General features: G+C 39.6%; 1 protein-coding gene across 2 annotated transcripts in view; it reads right to left on the bottom strand.

The window, feature by feature from the left end:
- Nucleotides 1-27,023, bottom strand: part of CCDC83 (coiled-coil domain containing 83) — a 42,257-nt gene that overhangs the window by 2,258 nt on the left and 12,976 nt on the right. Inside the window, exons 4-10 of one of the 2 annotated variants that reach the window (XM_007448830.1) lie at nt 25,009-25,171; nt 21,637-21,804; nt 13,472-13,563; nt 10,657-10,725; nt 5,135-5,256; nt 3,154-3,233; nt 2,272-2,471 (exon numbers count right to left, since the gene is read on the bottom strand). In XM_007448830.1, coding sequence (XP_007448892.1) covers nt 2,272-2,471; nt 3,154-3,233; nt 5,135-5,256; nt 10,657-10,725; nt 13,472-13,563; nt 21,637-21,804; nt 25,009-25,171 — 894 coding nt within the window. The remainder of the gene's footprint in view (nt 1-2,271; nt 2,472-3,153; nt 3,234-5,134; nt 5,257-10,656; nt 10,726-13,471; nt 13,564-21,636; nt 21,805-25,008; nt 25,172-27,023) is intronic. The other variant, XM_007448831.1, reaches the window with a different exon arrangement.

Raw genomic sequence — 27,023 nt, 5'->3', positions numbered from 1 at the left:
AAATCATAAACAAAAGGAAAAGATGACCTACAGAATGGGAGAAAATATTTGCAAATGACACAGCCAACAAGGGCTTAATTTCCAAAATGTACAAACAGCTCATACAAGTCAACAACAAAAAAACAAACAACCCAATCAAAAAGCGGGCCTAAAGAGACATTTCTTCCAAGAAGAAATACAGATGGCCAATAGGCATGTGAAAAGACGCTCAACAACGCTAATTATTAGAGAAATGCAAATCAAAACTACAATGGGTTACCACCTCACGCTGGTCAGAATGGCCATCATCAAAATGTCTGCAAATAACAAATGCTGGGGAGGGTGTGGAGAAAAGGGAACCCTCCTGCACGGTTTGTGGGAATGTAAGTTGGTGCAGCCACTATGGAAAACAGTATGGAGGTTCCTCAGAAAACTAAAAATAGAATTACCATATAATCCAGCAATCCCACTCCTGGGCGTATATCCAGACGAAACTATAATTCAAAAAGATACATGCATCCCTATGTTCATAGCAGCACTATTCACAATAGCCAAGACATAGAAAAAGCCTAAATGTTCATCAACAGATGAATGGTTAAAGAAGATGTGGTACATATATACAATGGAATACTGCTCAGCCATAAAAAAAGAATGAAATAATGCCATTTGCAGCAACATGGATGCAACTACAGATTATCGTACTAAGTAAAGTAAGTCAGAGAAAGACAAATACCATATGATATCACGTGTGGAATCTAAAATATGACACAAATGAACCTATCTATGAAACAGAAAATCAGGGACATAGAGAATAGACTGGTGGTTTGCCAAGGGGGAGAGGGGGTGGGAGAAGGGAGGAGTGGGAGTTTGGGGTCAGCAGATGCAAACTGGTATACAGAGAATGGATAAACAACAAGGTCCTCCTGTATAGCAAAGGGAACTATATTCAATATCCTGCGATAAACCATAATGGAAAAGAACGTGAAGAAGAAGAATGTATGTATACATATACATGTATAACTGAGTCACTTTGCTGTACAGCAGTAATTACCACAACATTTTAAGTCAACTTAAAAAGAAATTTAAATAAATAAACTCAACGGATAAAAACAAAAAAATTAAAAGTAAGAAGGTTTTTCATTCAACCAAATGGTGTGCAAGTTTGGAATTTTATACAGTTAGTTGTCCACTAGCATGAGGTTATTGTAACATACAAGGCATCATGATTCCAAGATACTCATGGGGGTGTTTGAGTGTTATAGAGACTAGAGCTTTAGTCTAAATTATCACTTGATGGTAGCAGGACTGAGTTGTAGTTAGTTAAAATGGTTTTTGTTGATTTATTCAGCTTCTATTGCTTTCTTAATCACTCTTTCTCCTACCAGACTTTTAAGTTCGAGGAGAACTTTCAAGGCTATTGGTAGTACCAAGAGGGAAAACAGCAAGGGGTGGATGTGAAAGTGACTGGAATGTACCAAACGGTTTTAAAACTAAAAGGCTTGATAATCTAGGTTTCACCTAATGGTATATGTGACTGTTTGTACTTTCCAAAGATGGTCATGCTAATATACATCCTATCCCACATGCTTTTCTTACAATATGATGCTGACCTTCCTCTTTCAAGATGCAGGAGCTACACTGTTTCTCTTTGGTTGGAACTTTGTAGCTACATCAACAAATAGAATATGATGGAAGTGTTGGTGTACGATTTCCAAGGCTAAGTCATATGAAACATTTGGTCTCTGGGACTGATTGCTTTGGAAGAAGCCAGATACTGTAACAAAGGGACAACAAAGGTGCCCTGTAAGGAGGCCCATGTGAAGAACTGAGGCCCCCGGCTTAGCCAGCATCAACTTGCCAGCCATGTGAGTGAGCCACCTTGGAAGTGGATCTCTCTGCCCAAATCAAGCCTTCAGCCAAATATAACTGCACCTTCTAGAGAACCCAAGTGAGGACTGTCCACTGGAGACCTTCCCAAATTTCTAACCAACAGAAGCCCTGAAAGAGAATAAATGATTTATTGTTATAAGCCACTAATTCTTGAGGTAATTTATGTAGCACTAGATAACTTACATGGTATACTAGTAATGGATGTCTATAAATGAATATATGTAGTAAGTTGGGCAAGGGTAGGAGTGAAAATAGTATCTAGTGACAGACATGAATGGTTGGCAAATTTTACTAATAATTGCAAATAGAATTTTTCAGCAACCATACTTCCGGTTAATTTTCTCCAGTAACTAATAAAGCAACATTTTCTCTAGTAGTCAAATGTCTTCTCATGAATCTTACCGTGAAATCCCACTCATCCTCATATAGTAAGTATTTCATATCAGAGGCTCCAAACTCTATACTTGAACTCTCTTCATCTATCTTCAGATGCTGGCCGTATCTGCTGCTATCCTCATGACTAAGATGTAAGGCACCGCTCCCAAGTGATAAGCTCAACAAGTCTCTACTTTTTACTTCTGCAGGTTGCAGTTGTGACTTTTCTGGGATGAGTGCAAAGAAATTATGTACAATTTTTGAACAGATTAAAAATAAAAATACAATACATTGTCACATTTTTTTTTTCAGTTTTAGTTTTTTTTTGAATTGAAATATGGTTGCTTTACAATGTTGTGTTAGTTTCTGGTGTACAGCAAAGTGATTCGGATATATATATATATATATATATATATATATATATACACTCCTTTGTCACATTTTAAATTTGAAAGACCTTTGAGAATCTCCTGGAGGAGAAAAATTTGAGAATTAGAAATGTAGAATCTAGGTATTAAAGTGAGAGTGAGTCCTATTATTAGAAACCACATCTAGGTTATATTTCCTTCTGTTAGCTAATAAGTTATAATCACATGGGGACCTGTGAGTGTGTTGGTATTTTGGTTGGTTGGCTAAATTGGAGCACAAACCATGCCAGTGTAGACATCATTCCATCCCTCTCTACCAGTGTCTATTTAATTCACTGTGACACATGGTGACTTTGATTTGAAAATAAGACTAGAGAAAGGAGATGGGTTAGGTAAGCTCTGCAAGCACAGAGAAATATGGAGGAGCTGGCAGGCATCTATTCCCTGAATAGCTCTCTGATATAAGGTTCCTGTCCACAATAAGAAGCGCAATTAAGTGTTTGTCAACTCTTAAAAAGTCACCATTAAAATAAAATAATACCTATATATGTTTCTGGCAACTCCAAAGGCATTTCTTCATGTGGCACTTCCTGCCCAACAGCTTGAGCAAGATATAGTCGCCTAAAAACAAATAAGAAAAGTAGTCTGTCAGTCAGCAAATATTGTACCACCTGCTCAGTAGTGTCTTATCTCTCTGCTGGGTGCTGGAGACACAGATGAAAAAGGCGCATCAGGCCCAGTGGGGTGGCAGATAGGCTTACAGTGTTTGATGGTGATGGTTTGTACCATGGTGGGTAATTATGTGAGGAGCATAGTGTCAGGAGTGCCACGGGTCAAAGAGAAGCAGCACCGGATTTAGCCTTAGGAGGTAAGGAAAGGTTTCCAGGAGGAGATGAAACCTGCGTTGAGTCTTGAAACACCAGGGGCTGTTTGCCAGGGAAGAGCTTGGGGTGAGGGGAGGGCATCCCATAATTAGGAAATAACAGGCTTTAAGTCCCAGAAATGAGAGTGATCGTGACACCAGTTACGTCACTGTTGCAGGGAATCCAGATGAGGAATGGGATGGGATTTGAGATAAAAAGAGAAAGCAGTAGGAATCCAAGATGACACCTAGGTTCTGGCTCTCGCTGAGCGGCGTGTTCCAGCTACAAGCCTGGTGAGTTTGCGTCTGCTGTTGCTACTCTGCACTGCAGAGGCCAGTGGAATTTTTCAGTCAGAAGACATGATACCTTGAAAGCTCTCTACAGCATTGCCATGAAGTTTGCCTGAAGCTATATAGCATGAAGCAAGTGCCCCTGGCAGATGCGCCAGCCACACTTCGTGCTTAGCAACTCAGCAACCAGAGTGAATCCCCTGGATTACAGGCTGTCAATTACTTAAAGACCACGAAGGAAGTGTTACCTGAGATGCTTAAAGCTCCAGCAAATAATGTAACTACATTCAATATTTATATCTTAAAACCTTCTTAAGAGTTAACTTAGTGAAGCTCTGGTCTGCAGGTCTGAGGCCACAGAGTTCTCTTCTTTCCTGGTTTTACTCTTTTGAATAACTAAGATCTTACTAAACGCCATAACCTTCTGAAGTCTGGCTTCTCTCTTAATCATTAGTTTATTGTCACTTTTGTACCACCACAGGGCAGCAACACTTGTTATAGAAAATATTTTACAGAACGTTATCATATGAAACTAGCGTTAGATTTGAGGTACTGGTCCACCTAGCCTCAGCTTTGCGGCATGGGAGTCCCTGGACAGTCACCTCTAGCTTATTCAGCTCATCTAATGTATCAGACAAATACTGTGATGTTCTATGGGAGTCAGGAAGGAAAGAAGTTTGGGGAGCTCTGGATGGGAAATACAGTAACTCTATTAGGTAGAATACCCCATTCTTCATCCAAATAGGGAAGTTTTTACATGTTTACTGGGTACTGTTCATGTCTATTTCTCACCCTACCAGAATATACAGGACTAAATTCTCAACAAAGAGGTGGAAAGGGCAGTTACCATAAATTACACAGTATGTGTTAACATTTCTTTGACTTGAAAATGGACACACGAAAAGCTCCTGAACTTTCCCTTCTGGATAAGCATTGTAACAGATAATTGAAGGTTTACACATTTCTCTGTTTCTTTATTCGGGTCTTTCTAAGATGTCCTAAACACTTGTCGGGGCTTCCCTGGTGGCGCAGTGGTTGAGAATCTGCCTGCCAATGCAGGGGACACGGGTTCGAGCCCTGGTCTGGGAAGATCCCACATGCCGCGGAGCAACTGGGCCCGTGAGCCACAACTACTGAGCCTGCGCGTCTGGAGCCTGTGCTCTGCAACAAGAGAGGCCGCGACAGTGAGAGTCCCGCGCACCGCGATGAAGAGTGGCCCCCACTTGCCACAACTAGAGAAAGCCCTCGCACAGAAACGAAGACCCAACACAGCCAAAAATAAATAAATAAATAAATTTTTTAAAAAAATAACTTTTTACAGATACAAATGTTAAAAAAAAATACTTTCTAGATATGTAATGACTCTCACCTGGGTATTTTGAGATCCACAAGTCTGCAGTTGAACAGCTGATCAATAAGCACCAAATTTTCTCCTTCCAGCTCATGAATAGCATGTTCCAGTTCTTCCACTTCCTTCCTGTGATTTGCGATCTATTCTCAGGAAAAGAGAGTGGGTGTTAGTACTTATGGACTTAGTTCTATCTAGTCCTCTGTAAAAAACTCAACTTTTAAAAGTGCATTTGTGGTACTTCCCTGCTGGTGCAGTGGTTAAGAATCCACCTGCCAATGCAGGAGACACGGGTTTGAGCCCTGGTCCAGGAATATCATCCCACATGCCGTGGAGCAACTAAGCCCGTGCACCACAACTACTGAGCCCGCCAGCCACAACTACTGAAGCCTGCGTGCCTAGAGCCCGTGCTCTGCAACAAGAGAAGCCACCGCAATGAGAAGCCCACGCACCACAATGAAGAGTAGCCCCCACTTGCCGCAAATAGAGAAAGCCCGTGCAACAACGAAGACCCAACAGCGGCCAAAAATGAATAAATAAATTAATTTTTTTAAGTGCATTTGCCTGAGGGGAAGATCTATCCTGTATTATTTATTACTGGGTTTGCTCTAAGAAGGAACAGGTGGGACTTTTTTCCTGGTCATTTGCAGAACTTGGTTGCATGATTAGGGAGTTATTACTGAATGGCAGGAGCAGTCCTTTCCTACTCTTCAGAAACATCACTGGATTTAATCTGAGCTGGAGGCAGAGATAAATAAGAAAATAAGACTAATTTATCACTCTGGTGTTAGTAGCTAAATGAGGCTCTATCTAAGGTTAATTATAAACAACATAATGAAAACTAATAACACTGGGAAAAAATCTTTATTATGGCATTTAAAAAAGAGAAGTACAGGCCTAGGAGCCCTTTCTCTCAGCCTCTATAGGACAATTATATTCTCTCTTGAGTGTGCTGGAGTCATTCCGAGAAACATCAGAGAGATGAAATGTTGTTCATTCATTCATGTAATTGTACTGTATGCCTACTATGAGTCAAAAACTATAAGTACACTTTGGGAACAAAGGATCAATAAGATACAATAACCTTCAAGGATCTCTTTGTTTAATGGGCAAGAGTGATAGCAACAGAAAATAGTGTGATAAAATCATAATGGAAGCCATCCAGGGACTGTGGGAGAGATAGAGGTTCACCCTATGTCCACCAGGTGTGAGGGGGTACGGGGGAGTTAATGGAAGAGATGACCTCTCTTCTGGATCCTGAAGGCCAAGTAGAGATTCTCTAGCAGACAAGAGAGGATATATTCTAGGCAGAAGGAGCCACATGGATAAAGGCACATGTGCCTTCTATCCACATTTTGGTGTGGATAGAAATAAAATGGGAATGGGGAGAAGTAGAAGAACTGGACAAGTAGGGGAGCCAAGGAATGCTAAAGAGTCTGATTTCTATCTCGCAGGTGATGGAAGGTCCTTCGTAGACATAGCAGGCTTAACGTTTACTGAAGAAATGTGGCTAACTCAAACATGAGCAAAATTTGCTGGTTCTGTTGATAGAGTTCCCATCAGTCTTTTAAAATGTATTTTGATAACTTTTGTCTAAAGAAGGCTTGATTGTGGGAAGAATATATAGAAGAATGTGACTAGATAGAATCCCCACCTTCCCTCTCTGCCCCTCAAAACAGCATGAGCTGGATTGAGAGGTGCTCATGTGGAGAAGTCAGGCCAGTAGAAGAATTAGAAATAAGACAATAAAATAGAAAGTGATCGGCTGGTGAGAATGATAAACTGGAAAAAGTAACGTGTCTCCAGGGAATATGATGAAATAAAGGCACAGGGCAGGGGTTTCGATTCAGTATCTCTTGTTAGGAGTTGCCAAGAGCATAAATGAGATGAGTACTTAGAAAAAGATGACTAACATTTTTGATTTGTAGTTGAAATTATTGTATTTTGGAATCTGGAAGCACTCAGTATATTACCAGATGGATATCCCTTTCACATAAGTCATTTATTAAATGCTTGAATTATTACCATGGGTAAGGCTCTGTCCTAGAGGTAGACGGATACAAAATCCAATAAAGTGTGGCTCCTTCCCTCAAAAGAGGGAACAAGTATACAAACCAGTGAACGAATATACAAATAATTATAATATAAAACAGTACCAGTGTCATAGAAAAGGCTCAAATATTGCTGCCGGCTTAGAGATGGAAAGAAAAGCATATATTATTTACCAGCCTTAAACAATTTCACAAAACCATTTAAGTCCATAATTCTACATTACAGAGCTAGGTGTTGGTGCTTTAGGATCTCATGTTTTTAAGAGATGATCAGCTTGATTACAAGCCTGAATGCCTTAAGGAAAAGTTTATAATTTTCAGATGTCAAAGGATGAGAAAAAATTCATAGTTAGAGGTTGTAAAAGAAGGAATTAATAGAATGTGTGACTAAGGGTTTGGTATACTTGGGAGGCAGCACACACAATTCTTGGTCTCCTGCCAAAGCTGGGAATGAGGGCCCATTTGGGGAGTTAAGTCCAATCTTTCAAGCTATGGATATCCTGTGACATCACCTACCCCTGTAGAGTGCTAAGTAAAGTTCTCATCAATTGCTATCTCCCTCCCAGTCTTTTGAAATGTTAGGAAAATGAAAACTAGTTCCTTTTTATAGCCATATAAATACCTTTAGTTTCTGGGGTAAGAAAGTATAAAGAAGGAAGTAGAAGACCTCTTTTCCTTCCCTGCCCCTGCTTCTCCCCAGATACCCAAGAAATGTACTTAAGAAATTGGGCAAGATAATTTAGTTAAAACTATTATAAGTCAGGGACCTAGGATCCTGAATAAAATGCGTGCTCTTGAAATTTTCCCCTGCAAGATCCAAGTTAGCTTTATGCCTCCTCATGTTTGAAACTCTGATTGCTAACCTCTTTGAATCCCTTTGCCTAGTTTTTCCAGCTTTCCATTTGTTATTAGTCCAGGTTATTTGGAAATTTGAATTTTCTTCATTTTCCTAATAAGCATGCTAAATAAAACCAGATAATAAAAGTCATGCAATGGGACATCTCATTCTTCCCAGAGATGTCAGTTTTTGGTTATTGTTGAAAGATAGTTAAATGGAGAAATATTTGGGGGAGTTCCACTGTTAAATATCCCTTGTTACTCATTCTAAGCCTTCCTCAAAGAAATTAATTGACATACATTGTTCTATTTCCAGGCAATTTTCAATTATTGTGATAGTACTTATAACCAAAACTGGTTTTAATTAATTTTGTGAGTAAATTTAATGACATCAAAAATGAATATTTATTGAAATAAAGAGAAATTAAATATATTGAATTATATGATTTGTTCTTTATTAGTGAGCTCTTTTTGCTCATGATTCAGTTAAACTTGACATTTTTTCTGTCTTTTGTTTCCACTGAATTATGAGAATTAAAAAATAAAACAAAACAAAATGTAATTTGTGGCTTTAGTAGGAAGGACCAAGGCACAAAATGGCCTTTCTTTTCAGTCGAATATAAACTTTGGTAGTTATTTTCTCTGAACCTAACATCTATGATATCTTATAAAATTTAAGGTTTGAATTGTTAAATTATTATCAGTAGGATCATACTGTTATATTTAATAAAAGTATAAGAACCAAGTTTCTCCCTAATATTCTTTAACTACTGAGCTCACCTTGAGTTTTTTAAATTAATACTTATTTTTTAAAATTGAGGATTCATCTTGATTAGTTTTGGAAATAGTATGGATTCCTACTCACCATGACTTTATAAAGGCAATTTCAAGATAATTGTCAATATCATAGAAAGCATAATTGATTTTTAAATTCTTTTGTTTCCTAGACTAACCAACTCTTTTCAGTCAAATGGGAGCAAGGAAAATGGAAAAGAAGCTGATGGTAACATTTTTACCTCGGGTGTCTGAGCAGATGGCAAAAAAAGAAATGAAGGAAAAGAATATCTAAGAAGAAATTTAATGAATTATGCTTCAGGTATGTTGAGTTTGAAGTGCCTTTGCGAAATCTATGTGGAAATATTATTCCACATAGATTATTGAATTGTGTGAGCTGTTTGTATATTTTGCAAATTAAGCCCTTGTTGGTCACATCTTTTGCAAATATTTTCTCCCAGTCTGTAGGTTGTCTTTTCTTTTTGTTTGTGGTTTCCCTTGCTGTGCGAAAGCTTATACGCTTGATTAGATCTCATTTGTTCATTTTGCTTTTATTTCTAGTACCTTGGGAGACTGACATAAGAAAACATTGCTATGATTTATGTTAGAGAATGTTTTGCCTGTGTTCTCTTCTAGTGTTATGGTGTCTTGTCTTAATATTTAAGTCTTTAAGCCATTTCGAGTTTTGTGTGTGTGTGTGTGTATGGTGTGAGGGTGTGTTCTAACTTCACTGATTTACATGCAGCTGTCCAGCTTTCCCAACACCACTTGCTGAAGAGACTGTCTTTTCCCCATTGTACATTCTTGCCTCCTTTGTTGAAGATTAATTGTCCATAGGTGTGTAGGTTTATTTCTGGACTCTCTTTTCTGTTCCATTGATCCACAGGTCTGTTTTTGTGCCAATACCACACTGTTTTGATTACTGTAGATTTGTAGTATTTTCTGAAGTCTGGGAGGGTTATGCCTCCTGCTATGTTCTTTTTCCTCAGGATTGCTTTGGCAATTCTGGGTCTTTTATGTTTCCATATAAATTTTAGGATTATTTGTTCTGGTTCTGTGAAAAATGTCATGCGTAATTCAATAAGGATTGCATTAAGTCTGTAGATTGTTTTGGGTGGTATGGCCATTTTAACAATATTAATTCTTCCAATCTAAGAGCATGAGGTATCTTTCCATTTCTTTGAATCATCTTCAGTTTCCTGTATTAATGTTTTGTAGTTCTCAGCATATGTCTTTCACCTCCTTGATGAGGTTTATTCCTAAGTATTTTATTTCTATTTTTTGGTGCAATTTTAAAAGGGATTGTTTGTTTGCATTCCCTTTCTGATATTTCATTGTTAGTGTAAAGAAATACAACCCATTTCTGTATGTTGATCTTGTATCCTGCTACCTTGCTGAATTCATTTGTCAGTTCTAGTAGTTTTTGTGTGGAGTCTTTAGGGTTTTCTATATATAGTATCATGTCATCTGCATATAATGACAACTTTACCTCTTCCCTACCAATTTGAATACCTAAAGAGGCAATTTAAAACAGCAGAGAATTAAGTTAAAATGATCCTTAAACCTTGCTCCCATCACCCATGAGGAAGTAGGGTCCAGAGGAAGGCCAGATCAGTTTTAGGACATAAAGAAGCTTTGCACACTTGAGTATGTTGTATGAATTGTAACACCAAAAATGATTTGTTTGTTATTGAGATTATTTATGGTGTTCATTGAGTAACAACTTGTAATAAGATTAGGACTCCACTTGAATTTCATTTTACCTCAGTCAGTCATGGTTCCATGCTTTTCCCATGACTTCAGCTCATAAATAAAAGTCATTTCCAGTTCAAAAAAAATGAGAAAGAAGAAATTGGTTTTGTTTCTAAAAATTCCACTTACCTCTTTTTTGAGCCAGTCATTCTCCCAGATCTCTCGATAGCTGCCCTTGTCAATGAACCTTATAGCATTCTAAAAAAAAAAAAATTTTTTTTCCGTATTAAAGAAGAGCTGCCACATAGCATTTAAGAGTTTTAGCAGTGGGGATACACAATCAACTTATCTGATCATTTAAAATTATGTTTTGCAATTACTTTGGAAATATACCTAAAAACTTTTGGTGCAGTTGTTCTTTCTTTATTATCCTATTGTATTGTTTTTGCTGATTTACATTGCCTAACACAGGTGATTGAGAGAACTGGACAATGGATGTCCATTCAATTTGACCTCTATTGTGACTGAACCTGACTGCCGTGGTGAAATCAGTCATTAATTGATCTGCTCTACAGTTAAGATGGTTAAACTGCAGTGATCAAACTTCCTTCAAGTTTATGGTCACAGACATAATTCAACATATAGCAAAGGCATGAATAGATTATATAACTACCTTTTTAATTTGAAAGATTTCTGCATGTCAATAATAACAATATACATACTTACAAACCTAACAGCCAGTAGTTTCAGGGTAGCAGGCTGTAGCTAGATAGTCTCCTGGAGAAAGGCATTTTAGACAAAGCAAACAGGAAAATCCTTATTTTATCAGTAGGATCTTAAAATGCAAATTCATATTCAGTTACTAGGATATTTATAGTTTCACCCAAAGGAACTTTATAATGGATGACAGATTCTAGTTATATGTGAGGTACTTTTATATGGATACCATGCTACAAACGCAGGAACTGAAAGACATAACCACAAGAAGAAAAACTAAGAAAAATATTCTGGTTCGTAGACATGGATTGAAATAATTTAAAACTATGTTAACAGTAAATTTGTGTAAGTCTTTAAAGTAGGAAGATGTGCAATAAATTTCTTTTCTTTAAATCATGGTAATTGACCTAAGAGTGAACCTCCATTTCCTAGGAACCAGGAATTTTTATACTTCAGCTCCAACTGATAAGTCTAAAGTTTATTTGAACATAGAATTTTGTTTGAACAAAAGTAGGAAGTCACTCATAATTGAATTTAGTTGACTAATGGCTTAATTCACTAACAATAGAGTAGTGTTTTCAGCTTTGGCTACACATTAGAATCTCCTGGATATTTTGAAAAATCCAAAAGCCCAGGCAACATCCCAGGCCAATTACCTGAGCACCTCTGTGGGTGGGACCCAGGACCCACCTGGGTTAAACAAATTTCTCAGGTGACTCCAATAAGCAGCCAAGGTTTCACAAAAGTAGTAGATTTTAGAAGTTAACACATAAGATGGCCCGAGAAAATGAGGAAAATTCGTTCACGTGTGTGGGTGTTTCGCAGTATGTGGAAAAGAAAATGTACAATGTAATGATTAAGAGTAATGATCTGAAGAAGCTATCTTAACTCTCTATTCTGCCACATGCTCTGGGCAAGTTACAAAGTTCCTCTGTGCCTCTGTCTTTTCATTAGCAAGTCTTCCCCTTAACAGGATTGTTGAGAGACTTTAATGTAAAATGTTAGGAACAGTATTGAGAACAGTCTTCATTATATATTGAATGTACATACTGAGAGCATATCTGATCTACATATGCATTTTTAATCGTCTTAACTATGATCAGATTACTTAATTGTTGATTTCACCATTTAATCATATTCAGTAACAAAGGGTCTGAATTGCATGGGCAGACAAAACCATTGGTCAGTTCTCCACATCCTCTGTATTTGTGTTAATCAGTAAAATCATGCAGTAGAATAGTAATACTGAAAGAACAATTGAACCAACAGGGAAGCAACAAACAGGAGCAACTGAAATTCAGTGAAGAAAAGACCAGATGTTTATGACTCTGAAGAAAGGATGTTCCAGATAAAGAGATAATCCCAGCAGGGACCTCACTGATTTAGGAGATAGTCTGGAGACAGGAGAAGGGCAGTGAAAAGGAAAGAAAGTCAGGCATTTGGGGCAAAACAAAGATTAGAAAACATGAATTGGAAATTACATCTCAAACATTTTTTATATCCCCAATTTTTAAAGCTCCAGCAATGTAAAATGTACTCTCTCAGGTTTGCATATGTAAGAAAGTACTTTTTAGACAAATTATATTTCATCCTATAATTCATCCAAAATCTAATTTAATAATTTGTTGTAGCCATTATTATTATACTTAAAAATAACTGAATATTAATTTACTGAGCTCTTGCTCTTATGAGGCACTATCAATCCTCATACTGTTCGTTAAAGGTAAATATTATTATTGTCCCCTTTTTACAGATTAGGAAACCGAAGCCCAGAAAAGTCAAGTATAAATTCAGTTTATACACCCAGTAAGTGGTAGAACTGTGATTTAAACTAAACTGCCTAATTTCAAAACACAAGTTTCTGACTGTTATAATACACCATGAGAAAGAAATGGGTGGGGTGAGCTTTGTTTTTTAAGGAAATTGAAATACAGACAGGAGACGGCTTGGGGTGGGTGAAATACGTGAAGGGGATTAAGAGGTACAAACCTCCAATTATAAAATAAATAAGCCATGGGATGTAATGTACAGCATAAGGAATATGGTCAATAATAACTTTGTATGGAGACAGATGGTTACGAGACTTATCATGGTGATCATTTCATAACGTATGCAAATGTCAAATCCCTAGGTAGTACACCTGAAACTAACATTTCAGTTAAAATTTTGAAATTCTGTGTGAGAAGAATTATACATCAACTACATTTCAGTTAAAATTTTGAAATTCTGTGTGAGAAGAATAAAAATCTACAATCAGAGAAGAGAAAGAAAGAAAATTAAGATATACCTCTGTGGCCCATTCCTTCTTTTGGTTCAGTTGCAACAAAGTTTCTCTGATTATTCTCTTTCTGTCATCTTCCAGGGTGATTTTATACTGTTCTTTAAAAAGAAAATTAGAAACCTTAAGATCCTAGGTAAAACTATGAAGTTATACATTTTATCTTCCATGATCCCCACCTCTCCTTTCTATGTACTTTTTCTTTTCCGAATTTTCAAGGTACATTCTTACTGAAGCATCTAGTACCTCCAATTAGAAGAAATGCTCCAATAATTTACTAACACCTTAATGTGAATTCGTTTACGATGATATCTGTCTCATGAATAGTCATAGTTTTAAAGGATTGTCTCTCCAAAGGGAGAATTTCTAACACTTTAGTACCTATGCAGCTGTCTACCTTTCATATCACACAACTTCTGATTCTACCACATAAATATGAAGAGATTTGATTACACACTTGAGTGGCATCCTGTACATCTAACTCCTTCTAACTAATTTTCCAGTATTCTTGGCATGCGTTTCCTGGGGCAGGAAAGACAGAATAAGGAGAGAGAGTAGGAGAGGGCCTGTGAAAGTCAGTAGACCTGTTCTGAGTTGGGTTCAGAGCAAGAAGGGAGAGCAGAGATGAAGTGCAGGATTCTCTGTCCTCTCCAGATTTTCTTACATCATAAATGTCAGAATTGAGAGAGCAAAGGATCATAAAATTGGGGGCCTTGAAAGATGCTGAGAGATCATATAATCAACACTTCTGTTTAAGGAAAGCAAGATGTAGTGACATGAAGGTTGCTTTAGAGAGTGGAGAGAAATAAAGCTGGATAAATGAGTCCAGTTTGTTCATTCTTTTATGCAACAGATCATCAAGTTCTTTTGATGTGCATGACACTATTTAAGGCACTGGGAATATTGCCAAATAAGAGACAAAACTCCTGCCCTTATGACATGTACATCCTAATGGGGAAGCGAATGAATAATATTTCAGGTGGTGAGGTGTGTGATGAAGAAAAACTAAAATTCTCTGTTTTAGATACGGTGATCAGAGAAAGCTTTTTTGAGGAGGTAACATCTGAGCAAAGACTGAATACCGTGAGGTAGTCAGCAGTGTGCAACAGGAGGGCAGTGTACCCTCCAAATCTAAGAATCGCCAAAGTTAGTTGTGCTTTATGATAACATCTATGTTATGTGTCCCCATTAGATGTGTTTTATTTATAACATTTGAAGCATAATTACTTGGAAGTCAGAAAGTATCTTCCCATACAAATGATGTTGACAATTACGGTTGCTAGATTTCTGGACTGGTCCACAGAGACCCATTTAACTTATTCTATAATGAAACAATAGTATTGTACTGAGAGTGTTGTGGAACGTAGCTGCCATTTAGGACATTGTTTCGAAGGGAGAAATTTCTTCACAGACCAAGTCAACCAAAGCCAACTCTAAGAACTCTCGAGGATCTTAGGCTACAGGGAAGGAGATCTGCAGGTCTGATCTTTCCATAGTTTAGAGCCAATCTAAGGCTCTGGAAAGCGGGGCAGGGAGCTAGGCAGGAGTTATTCAGCCCTCCTTGTATTTTGTACTGGCATAACTGCTTCCCCTATTCAAGGAAAACTCTGAGCAGAGTGTAAAAACTTCTCTTCCATATCTTTCTATTACCGCAGTCCCTGGAACACAACAGATACTGAAAAACATTTTGAGGAAGATGAACTTTGGCCAACTGCAAGTCTTTGGCGGGCAGTGATCTGAGCCTTCAGCGCAAGGATAGAAGCAGCAAACAATGGCAACTTTGGTGAGGGAAAGGGAGAGTCGAAGGAGGGAAGGGGCGAGCTCTCCCAGGCTGTGGAGTGGCCAGAAAGGGGGCTGGGAACCATCAGTTTCTACCTCCAGTTCCAGAGCTGGAACAAGAGCGGCTGAGGTTTATAAACAAGAGTTCATTGGGTTTTGGGTCTAGTCTAACTTGACATCTGGAGAATAAGAAAATGGACATCTTCATTATTCCAACCTACACATATATATGTATATATATATGGATATGTATATATATGGATATGTGTATGTATGTATGTGTGTGTATATCTATCTATCTGTATAAAACCTGTATTTTTCTTAATCCCATTCAAAGTAATTGCTTGAATGTTTTAATCATTCCAATCTCATTTCTGATGGATTTTTTTTTTTTTTTCAGTTCAGGATCTAGTCCACTAGACTAATGCTAGATATTTATTTAAAATTTCTACCACACAAAATACAACAATCTAAAAGTTGCAATGCATCAGGAGTTGAGCTATAAAATGGATTTTACATTCTTAGCATCTGAAAGAAAACATAAAAACTGGAGCTTGATAACATTACATATTAATTATTTGCTATAAATCATAAAAAATAGATTACCAAATATGCTCTGGGTAAAGTTGTAGCTCTCCCTCATGTTAATACTGAAAAAGCGATAATAACATCCAACTCTGTTCCGAATTCCACATACAACTCTATGGACTGTTTTTCTTCTTAAAAGCAGAGTAGCTAGCACAGGGAGGATGTGAAAATCTCCCTGTTATCCTTTGAAATTCAGATGATGCTTCAGGTAGCAACTATTAACCACACATTTGTGAATACGGCCATAGAAACTGGGAGCATGTAAAAGTCTCCTTCCCAGAAAAGTCTGGAACACTGCAAATGGGAGTTTGGGAGATTATGACTTTGTGCCTTTAGACTCCTGGCTGCTCAGATGCCTGGTCTAATATGGTCACTTCTCAGAAGCTGACCACACTTCTCAGAGGCTGAGGCTTGCTTTGCATTGTTCTCTTTTCCTTGTTGTGTGTGGCTCTGCTTTGGTCTGCTCCACAGCTTTTTAGGAGTCTGTTCACTCTTCACACACTTCCGGGTGTCACACAGCTTCACTGTGCCAGTGGCTTCCTTTGAGCCCCTTCTGGAGAAAACCAAGCAAGGGCAGGTGGCAACACTGGCCATGTAGCAGTTTCTTCAGGCAGAGTGCGTGTTAGAGAGCCCTCCCTACCTCGCTGCATCACAGAGCTGGGAGGACTATTTGAAGCATAAGGGTTTGGGTCTGACACACACCTGTGTTCAAATCCCATTTCCACTGCTTACTAAATCTGTGAGTTTAGTTAAGGCAATTAACTTCTCCGGGCCTCTGTTTCCTCATCTTTAAACTGGGCACAATGGTATCCAACTCAAAGGAACTTGTACGAGTTGGATGAGATAAGGTATAGAAAAGCAGGCGCTGGGACTGTGAGTTCTTTTGGAGAACTCTGAGGTACTCTCACTTTACAGGCGAGGAAACTAGCATTCAAAGAGGTGGACATGAACCCAAGTCTTTTAACTCACTGTTAGTGTACAAAGAAACTTTTCAGGATCCCTGTCCCATGCACCTGGTCAAGGACAAAAGTAAAAACTCTCTCTCTGTGACTCTAATATCTGATGATTTGTAATAACCCCATACTTTCTCTGCTCCTGGGCCTAATCTAAGGTTCCCTTTCCTTTTATTGAGAGAAAGAGCCTGTCTTGGTTATATCAGTGACTGTGTCTTCTACACCCTATATCCCAACATCTCCTTCTAGCTGAAGTTCAGGGAAGCAGCTCCAGGTTCTTCCTCCCCATGCCCCCAGGGCTCAGGGTGGCTACTGAATAAGATAGGTTGGACAGCTGACCAAAGAATGGTTTGTGCTGGGGCCAACTGATGACCCATGAGGAGGCATGGACGAAGGTCTTTTGTCACCTTTGACTAGGTAGGTGATCACACCGGCTCTTTTCAGAATCTGGGTTGGAGAATACTGCAAGAATTGGTCTGTGGGAAGCAAGAAGAGAATGGGGACAGGCACAAAGAGCAAAGCAGAGGTGCCACAAGAGGGACAGTCACAGACCATGAGTGACAAATGTGGGGAGGAGCATCCCTAGAGCCACCACTGATCTGGTGGCCTTCTGTTTCCATCTTCAGTCCTCCCATTCTTCAGTACAAGTGTTACACCCAACAAACATGATCATGGGACATCAAGAAACCTTATTTTTCTCTCTTGCCTTTAAAATTCATACTGTGAGGCTAGTAGCTCTCTCTCAGTAAGATACATGGCAATCCTATGACTTTTCTGGTTCCTTTGTGATAACAAAATATCTCCCAATCAGAAATTAATATGCCTAGTCTTTATAATAATCAAAATTTTAAGCTTCATTTAAAGTTATGGCTGTTCCCTTCCTAGCTTAAACCTACTACCATTTCCTCTGACTTGAACTTCTATGCCTTCTCCCTCAGGGCTGAAGGAGAGCCTGGAAAGGGACAGGAAAGCACTCACTTGACTGATACTATCTCAAGCTGATGTCCCATTTTCTGGGTCTAGTTAGCATTTAAGATTGATTCTCCTCTCTTGGGGGTGGTTTTTGTAGGTTCTCTGGAGGACCGCCTCCCCCATTGCTAGTTATATTTCACCTGCGTGCCCTTGATACAGGGGAAATACTGCCCTTGGAGGTTGGCTAATGACTCTTCCTTTGGCCTCTGGGTCTCAGTTTCCTCCTCCCCGCCACATAGACAGGCTCCTGTTTCTCTTTGGGGGCACCGTGGCCCCTCTCATCAGCCCTCAGGCAAGATTTAATAGGACTGCGTACCAGCTGTCTTTCACAACCGGTCCACAGGAAACACTCCTTCTCGCTTTGCCACAACAAACTCTGGAAGTGCAGGCTGCTACAGGCTGAAAGTCTCTGACCCCCAACCCGCGCCCGCCCCAGATTCTTAGGTTGAAACCTAATCCCCAATGTACTGGTATTTGGGTGGTCGTTAGGTCAGGAGAGTGGAACCCTCATGCACGGAATTAGTGCCCTTATGATAGAGACCCCAGAGAGTTGCCTCGCCCTTTCACTACGTGAGGTTACAGGAAAAATAAGGCATCGATGAAGCAGGAAGCAAGTTCTCACTGGGCACCGAATCTGTCAGTGACTTGATCTTGACTTCCCAGCCTCCATAACTGTGAGAAATAAATTTCTGTCATTTGTAAGACACCCAGTCTATGGTACTTTGTTATAGAGGCCTGAATGGACGAAGACACAGGCCCAGCCCATGCCTACCTCTTCTTTGCTCTAATGTTAGAACAGTTTCCTAGTCAGCCACTTATCCCTTAGATTTTTTTCAGGGATGAGTCATAAACTAGATCTCCAGGTCCCCCCTGCCGCCTGCTGCTGCCCCAAACTGCAGGGAGCACATGTTGAACAATCTGAAGAATTTCCTTTAAAGACCTTCCGACTGGATTTGAGATGAAGGAGGAATTACCCTTCACCTGCCCCTTTGGGGGACGGTGTACAACTTACAGCACACCAAGAGCTCTTTCCAAAAACTGTCTCCTTATTTCCAACAGTCTTTTCATGGCTTCCTCAACTTCTTTTATAGACTGGAATTCAGTGGTTGAAGGTGTGAAACCAGTTTTCTGCCTCATCATATTGGCAGTCTGCCTGGCGATATCTCACTTTACTTTGAAATGTGGGATCCATTATATAGACAACCAGGTTTAAACTGAGACTAAAGAAGTTTCATTTTAATATCATGTTTCGCTTACAATAAAGCCCCTTTCTACCAAAGTACTTGTTCCTTGCAATTAAAGCAGTCTAGCTATAACACAGACTCCATGACCATGGGTGTGGGAAGAGAATTCTAGAAAAGTCATGGAAGAGGGTGAGAGGTGAGGGGAAGAGATGGTGGTAGTAAGACTTCGGATAAATTAATTTAGCCGTTCCACTCATATTCATTGTGCCCAGTTAGTGGCCCCCGAGGTGCTTTAATCACCCGCAGGCAGAATTGCTGCTGCATGGTTAGGAGAAGTGCCTAAAACTAATGGCAAATAAGATAAGCCCATAACAGCCATTATCCCATGACACTTAAAACAGGCTATATGCCAAGGCTCAACCAGCAGCATATAAACGTTATTACCCCCACCCCAAAGTTGGATTCAATAGCATGAAATTTTCAGCTCAAAGAAATCATCCAAATTTCTAATCAGGATAACGGGTTAAGTTTATGTGAGAAGATCACTCTTCCTACTTAAAAACCATAAAATAAAGGAATGCTGTAAAAATTATTTTAAAAATTTTAAGCATACTAGAACAGTAACAGTGTTTAAAGTGTGGTATTGTTGCACAAATACATAGATCCATGGAACAGAATAGAAAAGACAGAAAGAGATCCAAATACATATGGGAAATGAAAGTATGATAAAGTTAGCATTTTGGATCATAGGGTAAAAATGGCTTATTTAATAGGTGATGTTGGGACAACTGGAAAGCCATCTGGCAAAAAATAAGGTTGGTTTCCTATCTCACACACAAAAAATCAGAGATTAAATATAAAAATGAAGCCATAAAAAATTCTAGAAGAAAAATATTAGAGAATGTATTTGTAATATCAGAAATCATAAAATCAAAGTGATAAATTGGGCACTATAAAACTATAAAATTTCCTCATACAAACACTGCCTAAACAAAAGACTAATGACAAATGGGAAAAATATTTGCATCTTATATCACAGTTAAAGAGCTAATTTCCTTGAAATGTAAAGAGCTCCACAGCACGATAGAAAGATGGGCAAAGATGGGAACAGAAAGGAAATTCATGTGGTTCTTGAACTTATAAAAAGATATTCACTGTTGCTTATAGTAAGAGAAATGGAAATGAAAGCTACAATGAGATACCATTTTCTACCTATAAGACTGGCAAGGAACAAAGAGGTGGATCACAACCCCTGTTGTTGAAGAACTGGGAAAACAGACATCCTCACCACCACCAGCCGGAGTACACTTGGTACAACCTCTACGCAGGTCCATGCCTATCAGTGTAAAAATGAATAGGCTGTTTGGGCCAGCCATTTCCCTTTAGAGATACACATAACTGAAATTACATACATACAAGGGTATTCATCGTAGTAAAATGAGATTGTGTAAGGATAGTCACTGCAGTATTATTTGTAATAGTAAAAGATGGGAAACAACCTAAATGCTTATGAGTAGGGGACTTTAAAAAATTATGGTACAACAAAACAGAGTAGCCATTGGGAGGATGAGGAAGTATTAATATGTACTCATCTATAAGGATGTCCATATTGTTACCTGAAAGAGCAAGTGAAAAATTGCATCTGTGGCATTGCTGCTGTGACATATATGTACATACTGAAACATGCATGGACTCTTTCTGAAAGGTTACATAAGGAACTGGTAATAGTGTTTTTATCTAGAGAAAGGATTTCAGTGGCTGGGGGATTGACAGGGGTAGGAGGGTGCCACTCTTACTTTCTTCTTTTGGGGAGGACAACCTTTTGAAAAATTGTAACTGATTTGGCGCCAAATTTACACTCTCACTGTGGTACAGAGGCCCTGAGCTGAGAAACTTACATAAAAATTGGTCTAGAAGCAGACTGACTGGACAGAGCCTCAGAGGGGATAGTGGGAATGACCCCGAATGAACGCTCCTTCCACAAAACAGGGTACCATTACCAGCTGGGCTCAGAACTGCCATCCACCCACAGTGTTCTTTCAGGCCAGATTTCTCCTGTTTGTTCTACCCTAGGACTTTCTTTTCTGTCTGGAGTTCTTTTAAGCCACTATGCCTCAGTGACAGACAGCTGGCCGGCCTCATGGTTCCCAGCTCTGATCCTGGTAAGATTCATTATGCCGGAGGCCGCCCTGCTCCATACCCTCTTCACTTCCTGTCTCATGTTTGTTCTCCAGTTTTTTTCCCCGACTGCAACTTAGCATTTACTTGGCCATTTTTCTATAACGATTCTGGTTGTCCAGGCTGGCTGGGTTGCCTCAGCTTGGCTCAGGTGAATTCCTTCTCTAATATAACCCCTTCCCAGGACCCTCCCACCTTGGTGGAATTGGCCCAGACCCAGGTGTGAGAGCAGGCAGACACCCACCCACTGAATGAAGCTTCTTTCTCAAAGTCGGTTGCAGGGTTTCTACACACACAGAGGCACACACTCCCATCCCTTTACTCCCCCTTCTCAGTTCCATAGGTGGTCCTGGGATAGTTTCTTTACTTCCTCCCTTCACCTAATCCTTAGCCACATAATGCTTGTGCTGACAGCTGAGAGTAACGGATGATTCAGGGGGTACCCGTTTCTTTCTTCCACCAAATGTCTGCCCCTGAAAGATTTTCTTATTGAATCTGAACCAGCTTTCTTGCAACTGACCTGACATTTTCTCAGCATTCTCCTTAACTCTGTTGATGTCATTCTGTAAGGAGGTAATGAGTTTAGCATGTTGTTCACTCCCTACATTCTTGTACTCCTCCCAATATTCTTTCTCACTGAGTTTCTCAAGAAATAGTTTCTCAGCGTTATTTATTTGGATGCGCATATCTGTTGAAAGAAAATCGAGACTTTCTGTCATTTCTGTTGTCCTTGCAACCATTATATGTTGCAATCTGTTTTTGTGAAGTTAAGGTCTGATATGAAAATATCAACTCATAAATACTATTTTATATCTATAATGTAGGGAAATCTAAACTATTCAAACTATTGTTTATCTATCCCTCATGATTCAAAATCTAAGTAAAATTAAACTTCCAATTATAAAGTAGTTGTGTGGTTTGGGGCTGTGATTGAGAGCTGTAACATGCAATCAACCTATATGCCTAGGGACCCACAAGCTTAAATTATGCCTGTGATAGCTTGATAAGTGTCCTGTTTTGTACAATATATTATGTCGCATATACTTTTTATTAGTAAATTGTCATTTTTCTGGTCAGTATGTGTCTGGGCAAAGTGATTTCAACTTAACATCCTTCCACAGTACTTGGCGACCATTTTTGTAGGTAAGTTGTTTGATTCCATCATTTAAAGTTCAATTGTTTGAGCTTCCCTTGTGTGAAATGATAGCATGTGATAGTCATAATAACCTGCCTTCCCCTAACCCCACACAGTGAGACTTCAGAGTGAAAGATAAGTTCCCCAGTTACGTGTGTACAAATATGGAGCCCTCTCAATCATATAAACTTTCAGCTTGCCCTGGTGTGCTTCCTACACATGATATTCTACTCAGTCTTCAGGCTGAGTATCATGCTGCTGAATATTCTGGAAAAGGCAGCATTACAAAAAGCCAGGTCCAATGAACTGAATGGCTATTTGGAGCACTACCACGCACCATCTTGTCTGAGAGCCCCTGAGGGCAAGACCCCATCTTATTCATCTCTGTCAGCCCAGCACTTAGCACAGAGTCTGGCAATTAGTTGGTGCTCAATCGATGTTTATGACTGAAGCATTCCATTCAGGCCAGAGAGGTGTTCTTCAGTCCAAAGGTCCAGAAGCACTCCAGACATGTCTTTTTCCAAGACATGATAATATATTTTTAATATATATATTTTAATATATACTTTATATATTAAGAAAATAAGATAATACATTTTAAACTCCCTTAACAAATGGTACTTGTTATTATCATTAAACAATTAAGAACACTGCACCCCAGTGATCAGCTGTCCTCCGATGTGGGCAGACTGTTGCTGTCTCAGCCCTGCACCATGTTCAGTCTTTGTGGGGAGGGTTGATTGATGTCACTGAAGCTTTTGAAAGAGAGGGGCGTGTAGTGGCTGTTGCTCTACTTTCCCAGAACCCCTCTCTCCCTTCCCTTCTAGTAACACGTCTCCTGTCCCTTGTCATATAAGTAGACCAATTACAGTCGCCCCTTCTCCTTGCTTTAGGGATTGGTCCAGGGCTGAGCAGGTGCCCCAAGCTGGGCAAATGCTTGGAGTCCTCCCCTAGAAATATTTTCACTGGTGGAAAACATGTCTCTTTTGTCTCCACTTTGAGGTTATAAGGATGTAAGTTCAGAGGTGTCTCTGGTCAGAATTCCAGCCTCACGGGGAGAACATTCTCAGAAAAAGGAGACAACTTTCAGGGGGAAGGCAGAGAGAGACGATGCGTAAGAGGAGCAGCGGGTGGAGGGGGAGGAGGTGGGAAAAAAGAGGGAGGGTGATGCAGGGGGAGAGAGGGGGGCAAGAGAGGGAAATTAACAAAAAGACGCTGAGATCTGACAGCATGTGAGGCTCTGGGTCCAGGTCAGTAGCACCCTGCCTTTTCTGTTCGGTTACATGAAAAAATTAACATCTTCTTTATGCTTGGACTAGTTTGGATTGGATTTTTATCCTTGCAACTGAAAGAGTCCTAAGTAAACATTGGAAGAAGGGAGTTTTGTCAGCACTTCTCAAACTTTACTGTGCACAGGACTCCCCTAGGATCCCGTCCAAATGCAGATTCTGATTCAGCAGGTCCGGATGGGGGTCTGAGGTTCAGTACTATCACAAGCTGCCAGGTGAAGCTCCAGCTGCTGCTCCACGGACCAAACTGAGTTGAAAGTGACTGACTACCCGGTACAAAATGTCACTGCCTCGGGGATCCTTTGTAGACACATCTGTTCTCACACATCTGTTCTCTCTTTCCCTCTCTTCCTCAGCATCTGTGGGCTTCTTTCTTCCTTGGACCACTGCACATGCCCAGCCCTCCTGTTCTTAGTCACACAGCACGTCCCCAGTCTTGTATGACACACATACCCCAGCACTCAGCCCAAACCACAGACAGGCACACCTTAACTAACCGGGCCCATTCCCTTTGAAGGCAGTTTAGTGAGCACATCTAAGTATCTGCTTTGGTCTCACACCCATCTCAAGGGTGTGACTTCTTAAAGCATTCCTTCCGAACATAAGCAGAACTCTCCTAGACAGGAGCCCGACCAGAAAATACGTCTACCACCTCATGGCATCACTGTTGTTCACACAGGGACTTGGCAGGAGGAGGCTTACGGGAAAGTTTTAGAGACCCCCTAAAAATGAAATTTGTTGATTGACCTTTGGCGTTGGTAACTATTTCTTTCAAAATAACAAATATCTACAAAGGGAATGCCTGCTCTGCGCCAAGCACTTGGGTAAGGAGGCTCTCTAAAATGCTTGGGGAAACTCAAGAAAATCTAGTCCCTTTTTTCGCCTCTCAGATTCTAATACTGCTTCCTGAGAGCATTCAAGTCTCTCCCTTGTTTTCCAGCTTCCTAGCTGACATGGTATTTATAGAGGTTCTGGCAAAAGTTTTAGAAATCTGAGCAGCAAGTTTATAATGAAGGGATAGGATTTTTTTTTTTTTTTTTTTTTGCGGTCCGCGGGCCACTCCCTGTTGTGGCCTCTCCCGTTGTGGAGAACAGGCTCAGGACGCGCAGGCTCAGCGGCCATGGCTCACGGGCCCAGCCGCTCCGCGGCACGTGGGATCCTCCCGGACCGGGGCGCGAACCCGTGTCCCCCGCATCGGCAGGCGGACTCTCAACCACTGCGCCACCAGGGAAGCCCTGTCTTTGTTTTTGATCACTGCCCTTACTTCTCCTCCTCGCTTGGCTTCAGTATCTCCACCCACTTTATTTCCCTCTCTCGTCCACTTACTTATATGTGTTTGTGGTTGTGGTGATGATGTCATTTGAAATGTGTTCACAGCCTTTTGAACATATTAGGAGACAAAAGCATTAATACATTCAAGAAATAACTTCACACAGCTTTATGACAATTTTCTAAGTTTCTAAATCACCTTTCAAGTTTTGTTCCTGGTCTCTTACAAACTTCCATTTTTCCTTCATTGCTTTTTCAACTTCCTCTCTTGTTACAACTGCTAATCTCTCTGACTTCTCCTCACTCAGTTCCTTTAGTAGGTTCCTTACGTGCCAAATCTGTTCATCCTTTAAGCGTTTATTCTGTCATGAATATCAACAGTTGTTAATTACATCTGCTGAAGTATTTCCATTGATTTCCCGCAAATAGAGTTACACATTGAGGTTTGCAAAATGAGAGATATTTAATGAAATAAGTTATCCAATAACATGTCTAAAGAACATATGGAAGACTCAAAATTAAAGCCATCAATACAGTAATCACTGAAGAGAAAGTTACGTATTAAAACCTGCGTTATTAATCTGCCAGTCTATCACCCTATCATAGGAGCAGTGAACATTAAAATTAGATTTCAGAGGTCAGTTTCTTCAACTTCCACAAACACCTTGCTTTTCTAGGAAACATCGTTCATTTAGTCAATATTTATGGGGCATCTACCATATGCCAGCTAGTCTTCTAGACACTAGGAATATATCAGTGAACAAAATAGACAAAAGTACTGCTCTTGTGGAATTTACATTAGTCTTTGTTTTTCTCACAAATGACCCTAATTCTCTTGTTCTGCGGTGATGGTTACTATTTCAGTACTCCACATCTGAAGTATGGACTGTGTTCCTTTTGTGAATATCCCACTATGTTTCCAAGTTTCTTACTTAATCAACTTAGAGTTTATTCTTGCCCTTGCTAGCTTAGTATGTATATGTAGAGATATTTTACTGTGTGTGAACTTAATACCTTTTCCTTGTAATTTTCTTAGCCTCCCTTTAAGTTTTACTCCTCACTTCCCTGGTGTCTCTCCTTCAATTTCTTAAACCTAATAAAATGCATATACTTAAAATATTCTAATAATTCTTTTAAAAATTATTTTTCCTATAATTTAACATTCTCTTTACTATAGCTTTTTCAACATTATATTTTATTTCTGATATTCATGTCTTTTATCCTCTTAACCTACATGGATACTCTACTGTAAGAGTATTTTCTTTCCCAAAATTTATTCTCTGGGCCAGTGCTTCACAAACTTCAATGTGTATACCCAACACTTGGGGACCTTGTTAAAATGCAGATTCTGGTTCAGTAAGTTTGGTATGAAGCCTGCAATTCTGCACTTCTGATAAGCTCCAGGTGATGCCAAGCCTGCTGGCCCACAACCCACAGTTCGGGTAGCAAACTTCTTTCAGGTAACCCAAATATCTGTGATTTATTGATAGTGCCACGGCCTACTAAAACTCAATTCTTTAACACTTAATCCAACAAACTTTAAAGTTGAGGGCTGAAAAATCTGATTTCTAGTTTAATAAACTCCCTGGACAGAATTATGTAAGCTTAGTGCTCTTTAGGTTATTCCACAGGCTGCGTGACATTATTGCCATTTCAGTGCATTAGAATTTTAATTTAAAACTTTGATAAGCTGAAAGAAAGCAACAGACAATTAACTTTATGATGATGCTCAGTATTGAGAAATACAGGCCAAAAAAAAAAAAAGACTGGGACTGGACAAGCTTTGAGTGATTAAAAAAAAAATGGAAATAAAGATTAAAAAGAGACGGGCTTCCCTGGTGGCGCAGTGGTTGAGAGTCCGCCTGCCAGTGCAGGGGACATGGGTTCGTGCCCCGGTCCGGGAAGATCCCACATGCCGCGGAGCGGCTGGGCCCATGAGCCATGGCCGCTGAGCCTGCGCGTCCGGAGCCTGTGCTCCGCAACGGAAGAGGCCACAACAGTGAGAGGCCCGCGTACCGCACACACACACACAAAAGGTTAAAAAGATATGATATTCAAAATTTGGTGGTTTAACTTCTCTTTTGTTTGTAATATTTTAAAGTATCATAATTCTGTCTCTGAAGAATTTTTAGTACCGAAGGGTTCATAATATATCTGAAAACTGAATCTCTTTCCTTCTGTGTAAAATCTTATTGGGCGTGATGTAAGCAGGAA

The sequence above is a fragment of the Lipotes vexillifer genome, unplaced genomic scaffold (genome assembly GCF_000442215.2).
Source record: "Lipotes vexillifer unplaced genomic scaffold, Lipotes_vexillifer_v1.1 scaffold771, whole genome shotgun sequence".
NCBI classification, from domain to species: Eukaryota; Metazoa; Chordata; class Mammalia; order Artiodactyla; family Lipotidae; genus Lipotes; species Lipotes vexillifer.
The sequence above is the reverse complement of the archived record's forward strand: the minus strand, read 5'-3'. Positions and strand labels throughout refer to the sequence as shown.